Source organism: Suillus fuscotomentosus, assembly GCF_016647785.1.
Source record: "Suillus fuscotomentosus strain FC203 chromosome Unknown F5891scaffold_26, whole genome shotgun sequence".
Taxonomy (NCBI): Eukaryota; Fungi; Basidiomycota; class Agaricomycetes; order Boletales; family Suillaceae; genus Suillus; species Suillus fuscotomentosus.
In genome coordinates, this window is record NW_024539538.1 from 335593 (window position 1) to 348439 (window position 12847).

Genomic DNA, 12847 nt, shown 5'->3' on the forward strand with positions numbered 1-12847 from the left:
CACGCCACATCCGCTGGAAAGAACCGTTCTCTATCAACGGGTTTGTGGCAGTCCGAGTCCACCGAGCGACTGTGACAATGTTCAGGTCACCCTTGTGACCTTAACAGCTGTTGCTAACCTATACGCCATGTACAGTCCTCTTGGAACCACTACGTAGCAACGTACCATCCATCACTTGACTGAAAACTCTTCATGAATCTCGATAGGCTGTGGGCAGGCACATGAGGTTACTATATCCTCATGTTGGATCTTACCAAGTCTTGGCACAGTGCACAGTTTTGCGAGGATTGCGCCTTATTGCAATGGGACAGATTCACTTGTTCATGGGAAAGGAAGCAATACCATTTGATCACTTCAACGAGGGAATATACCTACTCGTCGATGTCACGGCTTGCTGACAAGTTAAGTTTATGACCTTTTGTGACTCGCTTTCAAGTTCGGTGTCTTACAGGTTGTCTCCAGGGATAATGGCGTGATGATGGTTGTGAGACCCAGGCTGATCTACTCATTCCAAATGTATGCTCAGTCCACAAGTTCTCCACAACTGTTCATCATCGACTTCTGGCTGCGTCACTACAGACGTGCTTTTACCGCCGGTCATTACACACTGATCTTATTATCCCGTCAGTTGCTTAATGAAATTTCAAAATGTTCTCTTCCTGGGAGATATCGTTGAGTTCTCCCATCCATCAAAGAAGAAGAAGCTTGCGTCAGTTTCTCCCCGGAATGGGATGTCCGTTATGATAATGGCGCAGTCACCTACCAAGAAACTAAAGTGAATGGAATTTACCGGCACTGCGCACCGCAGCCACCCCTAAGAAGTCGGCACTCGACCTGCTCTCAACACGGGTTCCCCATGTTATGGGGCGTTCAGCAAACTGTGAAGCTCACTATCATTTTCTGCAACAAACGTCGAGACACCTCGTTGCCCGTTTGGATCGCCGCCTCGCCCAGACGTAGGCTTATTGTTTCCAGTCAGAAAAAATGAACATCCCTAGCTTCCACAGGAATACCACTAACGTCCTGAGTAAAGCAAGTGTCCAGGCATCGTAAGCTTGCCGACTTATGTTTTTTTAGGAGTGGTCTTTCTGGTGGATCCATTTACTACACAAGCCTGGGTGTGTTAGCGGGAAACTAGTATTGGCCGTTGTCGGTACCTGTAAGGAAAAAATCAATGCATCAACAGATGCTTGGGATGCACAGATAAGGGATGAACCTGTATTACAGATCATCAGGCATGTGCGATCAACATCGTTCCAGTGGGCAATATCATGATCATTCTTTTTTAACAAGGATGCACCTGTTTATAAATGAAAACTGGACTAACAGACATGCCGTGACTGTTCCAGTAAAAATTCTTTCAATATGCAGTGTGTTTTGGTGACCCTGAAGTTGTCCGATGCCGACATGTAGGTGATTGTACGCACAATCGATTTGCGATCAAAGTGCAAGGTTGAAGGCTGCATTTATTTCGAACCCAGAATTCGGTACTAGTACGTATGGGTCATGCCTCCCGCTGTCTACTATCAATGAATATTACAAAAGAATGTAAATCGTTGGCTAACCCTGCTTAGTGTGCACAACGCGACTGATCCGTCAAGAATAGGTCAACGTTCAAGTTGACGACTGCATTAGAGTGTGAGAGAGGCGAGACATGAAACGATGAAGTGAGAAGTGGTCAAGTGATTGGGCCCAAAGTCGCGTAAGAAGACCTTAGCGGAGACTAGCGGAGACTATAGTGTACACTTCCTTTGGCAGTGACGAAATATTGCGCGCGCTTTACGGCCACCCATCATGTCCTTGTCCCCATCTGCAGCAACATCAAACATCTCAGATATCCCATCTAAACGGCGCAGGACGCACAGTCTTATCGCACAAAATAGCAACAACAACTTGGATCATCAAGACATGAGCCAATCTCCTGCAGACACAGCCCATTCGTCACAACAGCCGCAAGGTGCCGCACACATACCCAAGAGAGGCGCAAGAGCTTGTACCGCTTGCAGGAAGGGTAAAAACAGATGTGAAGGAGAGGTACGTCTATTCAAAACCCGCTTGCGATCATCCCCCCTCTGCTCACTGGCCCGCCTCTCCCGCCCCGGCCCGGCGTTACATTCTTTAGGCTCCTTGTCGTCGATGTCAGTTGAGTGGAACCGCTTGTGTGTTCGAGAAACCAGAGAAGAAAAATACAAATGCTATAACTGGCGCCAGTGTCGAGTAAGCTTCAGATCTGACGAACTTGCGCCATCATCACTTACACCACTCAACAGGCGCTTGTCTCGCCTCGAGGGTCAATATCTGGTACATGCTCAAAGCCTATATTTTGAGGTTATCTGACAATATCGTATTCTAGGTTATGCAGAGTCAGATGATTGGCATGCAATCCTCTTTGGACCGCATCTTATCCACCGTTCAAAGCCAGGCCTACGGTACTCAACAACAAGGGTATAATGGGGGTATGACTTCCGGGTCCAGTCGCGATGGCTCTGGATTTATGTCACGCAACGGGTATGATGCACACGGACATGTGGGAGGCCAAAATTCTCAGCCACGCTCCCATTCGAGATCATTCCCGCCACTTCCGGGATTCGCTCCGCCGGTTGGTCCGCTTGTGAGATCAATCTATAAACATCTCTGATAAACTTTTAGCCTCACAAATACGCAACTTATGGAATTGTGCCCAGTACTACACCATCGTCAGATGACGAGTCGGAGGAAACGCTGCCTCGTGCCTCGCTCAATGCGCCTATTGAAGCTCTCCAAGGTTTGGCAAATGCTGCCGCAGAAGCAGCTGCTGCGCCATCTGCCTCCCCCCCGAGGTAGTTTCATATCTGTGAGATGTACGATCATACTGATCACTTACAAAACAGGGTCAAAAAACGCCCGCGGGTGGAGCCCATTCCCCGGAATGCATTTCCGCATGTCATTGAAAAGGTGAGTTGACGAAATACTGGGCTTCTGCGCAGGTCATAACGCTATAGTCTAGGGCCTTGTCTCGGAAAGTGAGGCGCGGGAGCTCTATCATATGTAGGCATTTCGTGGATATGGTCTTGCTCCGTTCTGATTCTTGTCGAAGTTTTTTCGCTGGTTGCCACGTCTTCATACCTTTGTTCGATCCGAATTATGACACATTCGAGAGCCTGATGGAACGCACTCCGTGGACATTTGACGCGATACTTGCCATTGCAAGCAAAATCAGGAGTGGCAATGGGCCCCTCAGCTCAACGTTCTACAAGTGTCTAGAAGAAGCACAGGGCATTTCCCGTTCGTCGTTATTTGGCCCGGTAGTGAGGAAGGAAGCTGTTATGGGTGAGAATTTCGTTTTGTATGTTTTGCTGTACCATGTCTGATCAGTTTCATAGGGATGCTACTTTTAGCTGCATGGAGTACAAACGGATGGCTCCCTAGCGGCCACGCAATGCGGATGGCATTAGATCTTGGTCTTCACCGAGCATTGGAGAAACTTGCTGATGATTCAGGGAAAAAACGCACCGAGGAAGAGGAACGTGACCTGGGTATGCATAAGAGTGACTGTCCAGTTATCATCCAGAACTAATGACAATCCTAGTCGTGTCGGCGCGTATCTGGCTATGCCTGTACTGGTTTGATCACCAGTACGTCGAAGAATTTTGGCATCTTCATTTGTATCTCAACAGTCTTTTCCAGGATGAGTCTCGGCACCGGTCGCCCTATTGTACTGCGAGACGAGAGCTCCATTCGACACTGTCGTATTCTTCTGTCGCATCCAATGGCGTCACCAACGGATGTAAGGCTGATCTCGCAAGTGGAGCTCATCGCTCAAAAAAGTAAGAATAAATTCACGAGGAGATATCAATACTTCATTCGTTATTTGTAGCCCAGATTTACGAAACTCTCGCGCCCCTCAATGGGCAGGTTAATCATAATACGCTCGCCTTTTATTCGGCGTGCAAATGTTGCACTCGACAAGTGGTGGCAGGACTGTGACAATCTTCATCGTTCGTAGTTGACTTTGTCCTCTCTACGTTCCTGATCGCCTACGCAGGCCAGACAATGGACGAGAATTCTCTTCCGAGAAAAATACTCGTCGGAGAATTACACTACGCCAAACTCTGGCTCGTATGCGTAGCTCTTCGAGGTGTATCGTGGGATAAGATGCCTTTTGAGCAACGTGAACTTGCGTTCCAGGCGAAGGATGCGGCTTTTAACTGCCTTTCTATCTTCCTCAACTCTGCTGAATACCGGTCAGTTTCCGTTTTGATCGGTGCTTCGCTTGGATGATAATCATCATGATCACAGAGCGGCCTTGAGATATGCAGTCCACGACAGTCTCGTAACGGCAGCATTTTCTGGTCTCTTCCTACTCAAGATGGCAAACTTGTTTCCTGCAGAGCTTGACCTTACCGCGATCACAGCGCAAGTTGAGCAGCTTGCACAGCTTCTCTCTGATGTTGCAGCCGAACGGTGCGGTTCCCCTGTTCTTTCTTTTTTTTCTAAAAAATTAATCCCCGCTTCTAGCTACGCCCTAACGCTACGTATAATGCTTGCCAATCTCCGGCGCAAAGTCGGGATGATTACAGGGCTGAATGCACCTATGACCACCATGCCCCCACAGATCTTGAATGATGGGATTGTTACACACGGCCCAGGGCCTTACATTGATCCATCGGGATCTGCGCCTTTCACAATGGAGGAACTGGGTTTCGCATGGCCGAGCGAGCGTGCCACGTTCAGCCCGAGTGCGATACCTACGTGGTTGCAGGAGAAGAACTTGACAGACCTGGGGCTACCTGTCAACGGAAGCGATGGAATCTTTATGGATGTAAATGGCATGCATGGCTGGAGTGGAGACTTTGCATCGATGCCAGGGGCATGGTGAGGACGCGATTGTACATATGGCAGCGACGATTCCGCGCGCTGAGGGCTGGTGATATGCACTATTTTGTCTGGTATTCTGTCTCTATTGGTTTTCCTTGCTCGCTTTGTTCGTTTGTGTCCCGCTCTTGCTTGCTCATGCTTTTTTCTTGCATCAGTATTGCTAATGATATCCTACGATTTAATGTGTATCACGTGCTGAACAAACATATTGCGAATGTGAATTGTCCTACAATGCACGTACAGGGAGAGAAGATGGATAGCAACACGGAAATACACATCTAATTGGAGAGCGTATCAGCCTATAATTTACTCTTCGTCTTCGTCTTCTTCGCTTTCTTCCTGGTCCTGAAGGAACTGTCAAAGAACCAGTTTGGTGCATGATAAGACGGAAGGGGAAATTTGTTGACAAACCTTGACCAAGCCCTCGGTGGCCTTCAGGAAGTGTTGTCTTCCTTGCGGCTTGGACCCCTTTTGGTGCCAGTAAATGATCGCCTGGTCAGAAACGCAGTCCTTATTGTACAAAACCTGTGCGAATCAGTAAGTTATAAATGTATTACTGCACCATGGTGTTCATATCTAAACACACTTGGAAAAGGGGTGGGATACAAGCGATAGGATCTGGTGCCTACTGCCGAATAGGCCGACATCACGGGCGCAACGTCACATCCCAAAGGACCGGTGACAGACGAACGAAAATAGTAAGACTCGAAACACACCTTCAAGATCTGTGGGAAGGCTTTCATGACACGTGTGTCGTCATAACAGTAGACCTGTACGATATTGATCAGAGCAACCTGGGTTTTGGGGCCTTTACAGAAGGCCACGAGAACTGGGGCAAATTTCTACAGAGGGAAATGATATCAATGGAAGGTTCAACGATAGGAGAACCGGATCACTCACCCCGACCTCACGTAGTGCGAGGCCTTCTATCTGGTCAGGGCGTGCACTCCAGTCTACGGAAGCCATGAGGCCCTGCCAGATGCTCTGTATAAGCTCCGCCTCAGGGAGCCGCTGCTCTTCTAGTTTACTCTGGATTGCAGATATGATCTATGTGAATCATGAGTTATATGACTCGAAATGAGTGATACATGTGTAAAGATGACGCACTGATTCACTATCATCGCTGCGTTCTACCACCTCCTTTAATTCCTTCATGATTGCGTCTTTCGCGATCGCATATTGCTTCTTCGTGTACCAGTCGGCCACGGTAGGGAGATTTTTCTCCCGGAAAAAAGCATCGAGAACTTTAGCGTCCCTCTTGTTTGGAGGGAAGAAGAGGAGTAGATCTTTGATATTGCCGCGTTTGAGGGTCGCAGCAAGGTGATCGATCGACTGGTCGGTGAGGTATGCGCTAAAGATCAACGCAAGGATATTGATGGACTGGTCTACAGACATCCGATGAGATTCTTGCAGTCCAGCATGGTGTAGTGCGTGAGCTTACCGTTCTTGATGAGGTGATCCTTGGTTAAACTCTGCAGACAAGCTGCGGTCACGAGGCCCTGCGAAAGAAGAAGACCAAGTGTCATGGCGAGCTTGTCGCGTTGCTCGGATGACCAACGGACCGATGTACTGCAGGAGAGTGGGGAGACTTTGCTCCTCGAACGGTTTCTGAAGATATTTGAACCTACATTCATGATTAACACCACATGCACATCATATTACGCGGGACCACAATCGCATGCACCTTCGATTCAATTTGTTAAACACATCGACATACTTCTTCAACTCTTCGATGTCGGGCGGATTACGTGCGTTGAAAATAGAGAATGGCGACATGGGCGCGCCATCATCGAGATATGACCCACCCGGCTGGATGAGCCCGCCGACAAGGAGGATCTCAAACAAGGCGTCGGCATACTTGAGATACTCGAGCGTCCCACCGGCCTGTACAAGTTTAGCGCTGAATCCCTCGAAATCGTTTTCTGGAACTGTTTCAAGATGTTTGTAGAGTTGGTCTCTAAAGACTAGATGTCGACATAAGTAGCATGGTAGATTGATCGGAACTTGCTAGTCTTACCCGCTGGCTCGTGCTTTGCCTGTGCTTTGACTTGGCCTTTGCGTACTTTTGTGCGAACCCCCTGGAGTGAAGGCTTTGGGACTGCTGATTGCTGAGACATCCACAGTCTGCGAGCGATGTCGAGAGCGTGGATCAGACGATGAAATCGGGCTCAGCTGCAGTTTAACAGGACCCAACAAAGTGCTTGTTCAGTCGGAGATATCCGACTGATCAACATCGATGAGCATGTCTCTCGTCAATATCATCATGATAGTCGATTTCTTGCACTCTTATAATATGTAAGAAGTATGAGATCGATATGAACACAGCGTCCAAATCAAACAATGTGCCCTTCAAGCACTTGAGTCACTGTCGGCGCCAACCCCGCCCATGATCATCTATTATACTTGGTCTGGCTAGGCCTGAGGAAGACTAAATGCGAAACGTGTTCATCAGTTCCCAGGAGCAACATTGTCGCCTGGTGAACTTTGGTTTTTTTCTATGAGGCGTGCACCCATCGAGGTCGCTGGTGACAGTTCGATTGAATCTGAGTTGTCCGGGTTTGCAGGCGCGCTGCCAATATTATAGTTGTGAGGGTACCTGTTCATGGTCAATTGTAATCTGATCAATGATCTGCCTGTCCGACGAGCGCTAGCTGCGAAATAGTAGCTGTAGTACTTCATTCAAGTTGTGACATGATCACGGCGGTTTAGACTCATCCGAGTCATGCATCATTATGGATTCAAGCTCACGTGAGAAGTGGATCATCCGAGTCGCCGACTGGCGGCCCAAGCGAGTCCCTTAAGACCAGCCAATAGCTGCAGCACTCCTCTTTACTTTTTATCATAAAAATTTCGAGTATCAGCCATCCCGACAACGGTGAGTGACATTCGTTGTCATCGTTGATGACATCTGATATTTATGAACGTATTCTTGCCGTAAAGGAGCCTGCGACATCGCTTACCGGTCGCCTTAACGTATGTAATCATTCCAGCACAACACTTTGTTGACCCTACTGAGCTACCTCGATAAGATCGGTCAACTGACGCGCAGCACGAACTCCATGAACTTGCGTTTCACAGACTCCCCAAATGCGCGCTCAAAATCAATTACGACTGCCGATGGCATCGACACCTTTGGTGTGCGTACTATTCATGCAGTGACAATAGCGAACGCATCAGGGAGACTCATTGTATACCTAGATCTTGAATCAGCACTCTACAGGAAACGGTGCCTACAAGGTTGGTGTATCTGAGGACGTGGGCACACGACGATATATGGAAGATGCCCATTCCTTCGTCGTCGACTATGCTGGTGTGCGAGGCCAGGGATTCTTCGCTATTTTCGACGGTCACGCAGGAAAACACGCAGCTGAGTGGTGTGGCGCGCATTTTCACGAGGTTCGTATAGCCACTAGGTCTTTGTGTTAATTTAAACGCGTGATCATATGCAGTACCTCCTCGACGGACTCCGCACTTCCTCCAGCGCCACAATTCCGGACGTTCTGAATGAAACATTCCACAATGTCGACAAACGCATTTCTCGCCTCAGCGAAGAATCCGATGGCAAGATCCACTCAGGATGTACAGTTGTAACCGCCTTTCTTCGCATCGAGGATGCAGATGGACGGCAATCCTTTCTCCCCGTGCCTCCACTTTCCCCGCCCTCTCCTACTGACAGTGGGAGCCGCAGCGGGAGCGAATCTCCGACAGAGCCTACGGACGAATCCAAGGAGACAGGCAAGAAAGCAAAGAGCAAGTCCCCTGCTTCGGCTTCCCGTTTCGCCAGGGCGCTAAAATCCCTGGGCGGCTCTTCACCAAACTCACCCTCATTCCCCTCCGCATTCTCCGGTACACGTAGCCAGACATCTCCACCTTCGGTGCAAACATGCACGGTTCCAATCGATGCACCACCCAACTCGCGGCGCGTGTTATATACTGCCAACGCTGGTGACGCGCGCGGCGTACTCTGCCGCGCAGGCCGGGCAGTGCGCCTCACCTACGATCACAAGGGAAGCGATAAGCAGGAGGCGAAACGTATCACCGATGCTGGTGGATTCGTTATGAGTGGGCGCGTGAATGGTGTTTTGGCGGTAACACGCAGTCTTGGAGACAGCAGCATGAAAGAATATGTCGTTGGGAGCCCGTACACGACTGAAACCGAGTTAGGAAGCGACGACGAGTTTGTGATCCTCGCGTGTGATGGGGTAAGTAGCCTCGTTGGGTGCCTTTGCTTCGAAGAATTCATTATCGTGTGACCCTGTAGCTTTGGGATATCACGGGCGATCAGGGGGCGATTGATCTCGTGCGGCATATTTCGGATGCACAAGCAGCCGCAGAGACGCTCGTGAAGCATGCCCTTGAACGACAAACCAATGACAATGTCACTGTCCTCGTAGTACGATTTAAAGCGTCGGGATCCACAGAGTCCATGGGACTTGCCTGAGTATGGGGATGTTGATTTATTGTTCTGCTAGGGAGGGGGGCAAATGTGGAGTGTTATTCTTGCCGTGGCCGACGTCTTGCTATTGTTTTAGTTGGTTCTTGTAATCGCTTCATTTAGCGCACGAGCATTCCGTTTATCTTGACTGCACCCCGTACTCTACTAATATCCGTTCAATGTAGATTTGATGTGTGTCAGAGCTGATCGATATCCGTGAAATGGCACGTTAACACAATGAGATGCAGCCCATCACCTACGCATATGGGGTTTGCATCATGAAGTTCGTATTATAAACAAGAGAAAGCTAGCAGTATATGAGCGCATTAGCCCAGTATATATACAACTATACGATAGTTTTAGCGCAGCTGCACATACTGTAAGCACTACTGTGTACATTTGTATATGGTCAGATAGCGTAGGTGCCAGTGATGCGCCTAGAGGTCGGACCATATTGCAAAGCTCCGCTCCTCTACGAGGCTAAAGCCACCAATGATGCTGTTGACTAACTCCCACTGTTGCTTCACTGACTTCTTCTGGCCCATCGGGTATGCATCCCAACAATCAACCTTCTTCAAGTTGGGGAAAAGGCCGCTGATGATGAGAGCCACGTTCACGGGGACCTTAATGGGTGAATTTCCGAGGGCGAGGAATTTGAGACGCTCGTTGCGACATCCACCGCCGGGACTCTTGAGATCTATGCCGTTTAACTTGGTGACATTGATGACAAGAGTGAGTGAAGTCAAAGCGGGACAACGGCCAAGTAAAGTGATTAGCCCATGGAACGTCGGTATTATGGAATCGGAATCATCAGAGGGATAACATTTGATTTGGAGCACTTGGAGCTTAGGCCAGGCTGTCACCAGCTGGCCCAGCTCCTTGTTGGACATGGAAATGTAGCAGACGCTTCCAACAAGCAGTTGAGTTAGGTTGCGGCATGCGTATAATGGTGCGAAGATGCTCTGTCCTGTGTGTGTGTGTGTTTAGGATCATCTCCTTGGAGGCTGATGGATTCAAGCTTGTCGTTATCGCATCTCTCCTGGACGATGGCGAATAACCGAAGTATCGCTGTGGATTCATCCTGATCCTCGAAGTCAACCCTGATTTCTTTGGTTCTGACGAACTGAAGTGAACTCAAAAAGTCCGAAGCTTGCTCCATTGTAACAGTGGAAAGGCTCAACGATTGTAAATTATGAAAGCCGGAGAGTGATAAATCCACTATGTCCCAAGCTGAGTCTATTGTGAACTTCAAGCTCAGTGACTCCAGAGCTCGCAGCTCCGTCAAATGCTCGATGCCTTGGATTCCTAGGTCACATACCGACAATGTGTGGAGATGGTGGAGCTGAGAGATAGGTCGCGTGATGAAGGGTGAAGCTTCAAACGATAAGATGAGGGGCCGAAATCCATAGTTCAAAGACATGTTCTGGAGGCGAGGACACGATGTCCCGAGGGAGGAAAGGACCGAGAAAAAGGCGGAGGAAGCTGAAGGAATATCCATGTTCAACTCTAGTAGGGAAGGTACAAACACCATGCGCAAGAAGTCTGCAGCACAGTGGGTTCCACTGGCATGCCATTCTAATTTGCGGAGGTTCGGAAACAACAACGCAGGTGCCGAAGAACAAGATAGTACGAGTAAACAGACGGGGTTGATGGCCTCCATGTCATTCGGTACAGTAATTGAGTGCACGCGGGATGTGTATTTGAAAAGAGTATGCCACATCCTATCGTCAAGAGGTTCCTGTAATGCCTGCGTAAATGAACTTAGTCGGAAATCCACACTTATATGAAAGTAGGACACCTACAACACCTCCAAGTTCATCAAAGCCAAACAGGTCATCCGGTAAGCATTGGACAAGGGGCTTCACAGATTGCAGATCCCGCCACAGTGCATTAAGTGCTGGGTGCTCAAATGCGCGGCATGTGGATGCAAATGAGGGAAGCGAACTGCATTTCACGTATGAGCTAATCATGCATATTATTTCGAGATTTTGTAAGGCTGGGTGCATGACTCAAAGGTACTGTGATGGATATATGATAGATTCAAGTGGGAGGACGAGCTTGCAAAGTTGCACATGTTCGTCGTGACTCGTTAGTACCTGTTATCGTGGGCCACGAGGCCCCGCAAGCTTGGCACTGACCCCAGACAGCGCGTGCTCGTCACGATCAGTGCACACGTGCGGAGGTCTAGCGAGGAATCCGGCAGGAAGGGATGAGGGCGGGGTACCTGAAATAGACAGCGGAGCCGTACAGTACTTTTGAAGTTGCCGGCATTGACGTAAATTGGTACACAGACACACCAAACATCTTTTCGAGATGAAAGAAATCATGGCGAGGCGCAGGACTCACTGTACATAGCTAGCGACGATTTTTCCGCATCGAAACCGACTCGCTTTCCTCCTCCAGAAACTTACTAGGTGACTATGGCTGACGGCAGATTCGGGGGACGCAAATGTATTTTTTGCCGTGCGGCCCGTGCCCCAGCTTGCAACCTTGCTTCACATGGTTGAGGACACCCGGTAACCAATAAGGCAAGTTATTTCCATGCAAGACATGACTTGGGCATTTACTACAGAACTAAGTACTGCTAAAGTTTTAGTGTGCGTTCAGGGATTGCAATGATTATCAGCGCTAAGTACGAAGTACTAATCATTGCACCGGTCATCAGTTGACCACTCCATTGATACCATCACCACTCCTTCCTCATTTTCAGGGCTTTCCAGCATCTTCAAGCTTCAAGTTCAATTGGGCATCCAACATCGCAGCCTTCATGAAATGCCCCTGGCGTAGCACATCTCCACGTGCATTTTCACCACAATATGTGGCTGCCATCCTCTTCAGACGGTTGTGTCCATCATGATGCGTTGCTATGGGATGGCGCTCGTGTCAGCCTGCTGGGTCTCATATCACGAAGCCAGCTTCACGATTGCCCCCCTTTGATATGCACGGCCGCCGTTCGAGCATTACATTTGGCTTCAGTGGGATTGGAGGCTTCGCCGTGGCGAGCATGGCAACTGCTACTGCCAAGGACATCTTTGGCTCCGAAGGCGCCGACAAGGGATCCAACGGTTGACTGAAGATTCTGGCCTGACTTCGGGCGACCGTCAGAGAATTCACTAAATGTTCAACTGCATCTATTTCCTTTTGCAGTTATTTTTATTTTTTCCTTGCCTTTGCCCTTGTATCTCATCTGGGATGGGAACTGGATGGGAAATCCGACAGTACAGGCAGCCTTCTGGTCTTGGCTAGTGATGACGCAGTTGGCACCATGAGGTAGAGGTGCGCGCTCGAGTCGTGCCAGTGATTGTACCTCTTAATTCGCCAGCGAAGGAAGTCTTCGTGCTGGTGGAAGATACACTTCTTGCGTTGTTTTTTCGCGAAGCAATGCTGAGCGACGCAGCGGAGTTTCTCCTACTATGGCTCATCCTGCTTGTTGTCAATGCACCTGCAAGGTTCTATGAATATGTCTTTGTGCAATGCCAGGGGCTCCCGGACAAAGAACAAAGTCAGACGACCTCGTTCCTCTCTTTCAAGGGGAAACCAAGTCGTTAACCTGGT

The 12847-nt window shown here is 49.1% G+C and overlaps 4 protein-coding genes across 4 annotated transcripts; 2 read left to right on the plus strand and 2 right to left on the minus strand.

Annotated features, from left to right (window-relative positions):
* Window positions 1-1794: 1794 nt before the first annotated feature.
* Window positions 1795-4858, plus strand: F5891DRAFT_1128458 (uncharacterized protein; the record flags this gene model as incomplete). The annotated part of the gene is made up of 15 exons (XM_041364283.1): window positions 1795-2034; window positions 2123-2217; window positions 2271-2301; window positions 2354-2599; window positions 2650-2819; window positions 2871-2934; window positions 2987-3027; window positions 3077-3309; window positions 3363-3515; window positions 3569-3614; window positions 3667-3806; window positions 3857-3934; window positions 4025-4223; window positions 4279-4443; window positions 4498-4858. The coding sequence occupies 15 exons, from the start codon at window positions 1795-1797 to the stop codon at window positions 4856-4858; spliced, it is 2262 nt and encodes a 753-aa protein (XP_041226157.1).
* A 332-nt stretch (window positions 4859-5190) lies between these two features.
* F5891DRAFT_1032732 (armadillo-type protein) lies at window positions 5191-7071 on the minus strand. Its single transcript, XM_041361674.1, has 7 exons — window positions 6875-7071; window positions 6542-6821; window positions 6299-6426; window positions 5965-6242; window positions 5758-5904; window positions 5574-5699; window positions 5191-5382 (listed from the first exon to the last, which is right to left on the minus strand). Exons 1-7 carry the CDS (start codon window positions 6972-6974, stop codon window positions 5215-5217), a joined length of 1227 nt encoding a protein of 408 aa, XP_041226158.1. The 5' UTR covers window positions 6975-7071; the 3' UTR covers window positions 5191-5214.
* Window positions 7072-7630: 559 nt separating this feature from the next.
* F5891DRAFT_1032734 (phosphatase 2C-like domain-containing protein) lies at window positions 7631-9501 on the plus strand. Its single transcript, XM_041361675.1, has 6 exons — window positions 7631-7732; window positions 7798-7830; window positions 7887-7994; window positions 8056-8253; window positions 8307-9059; window positions 9119-9501. Exons 3-6 carry the CDS (start codon window positions 7917-7919, stop codon window positions 9296-9298), a joined length of 1209 nt encoding a protein of 402 aa, XP_041226159.1. The 5' UTR covers window positions 7631-7732; window positions 7798-7830; window positions 7887-7916; the 3' UTR covers window positions 9299-9501.
* On the minus strand, window positions 9502-11742 carry F5891DRAFT_1032737 (uncharacterized protein). The gene is made up of 4 exons (XM_041361676.1): window positions 11639-11742; window positions 11095-11589; window positions 10338-11039; window positions 9502-10254 (listed from the first exon to the last, which is right to left on the minus strand). Exons 2-4 carry the CDS (start codon window positions 11296-11298, stop codon window positions 9730-9732), a joined length of 1431 nt encoding a protein of 476 aa, XP_041226160.1. The 5' UTR covers window positions 11299-11589; window positions 11639-11742; the 3' UTR covers window positions 9502-9729.
* Window positions 11743-12847: the final 1105 nt, after the last annotated feature.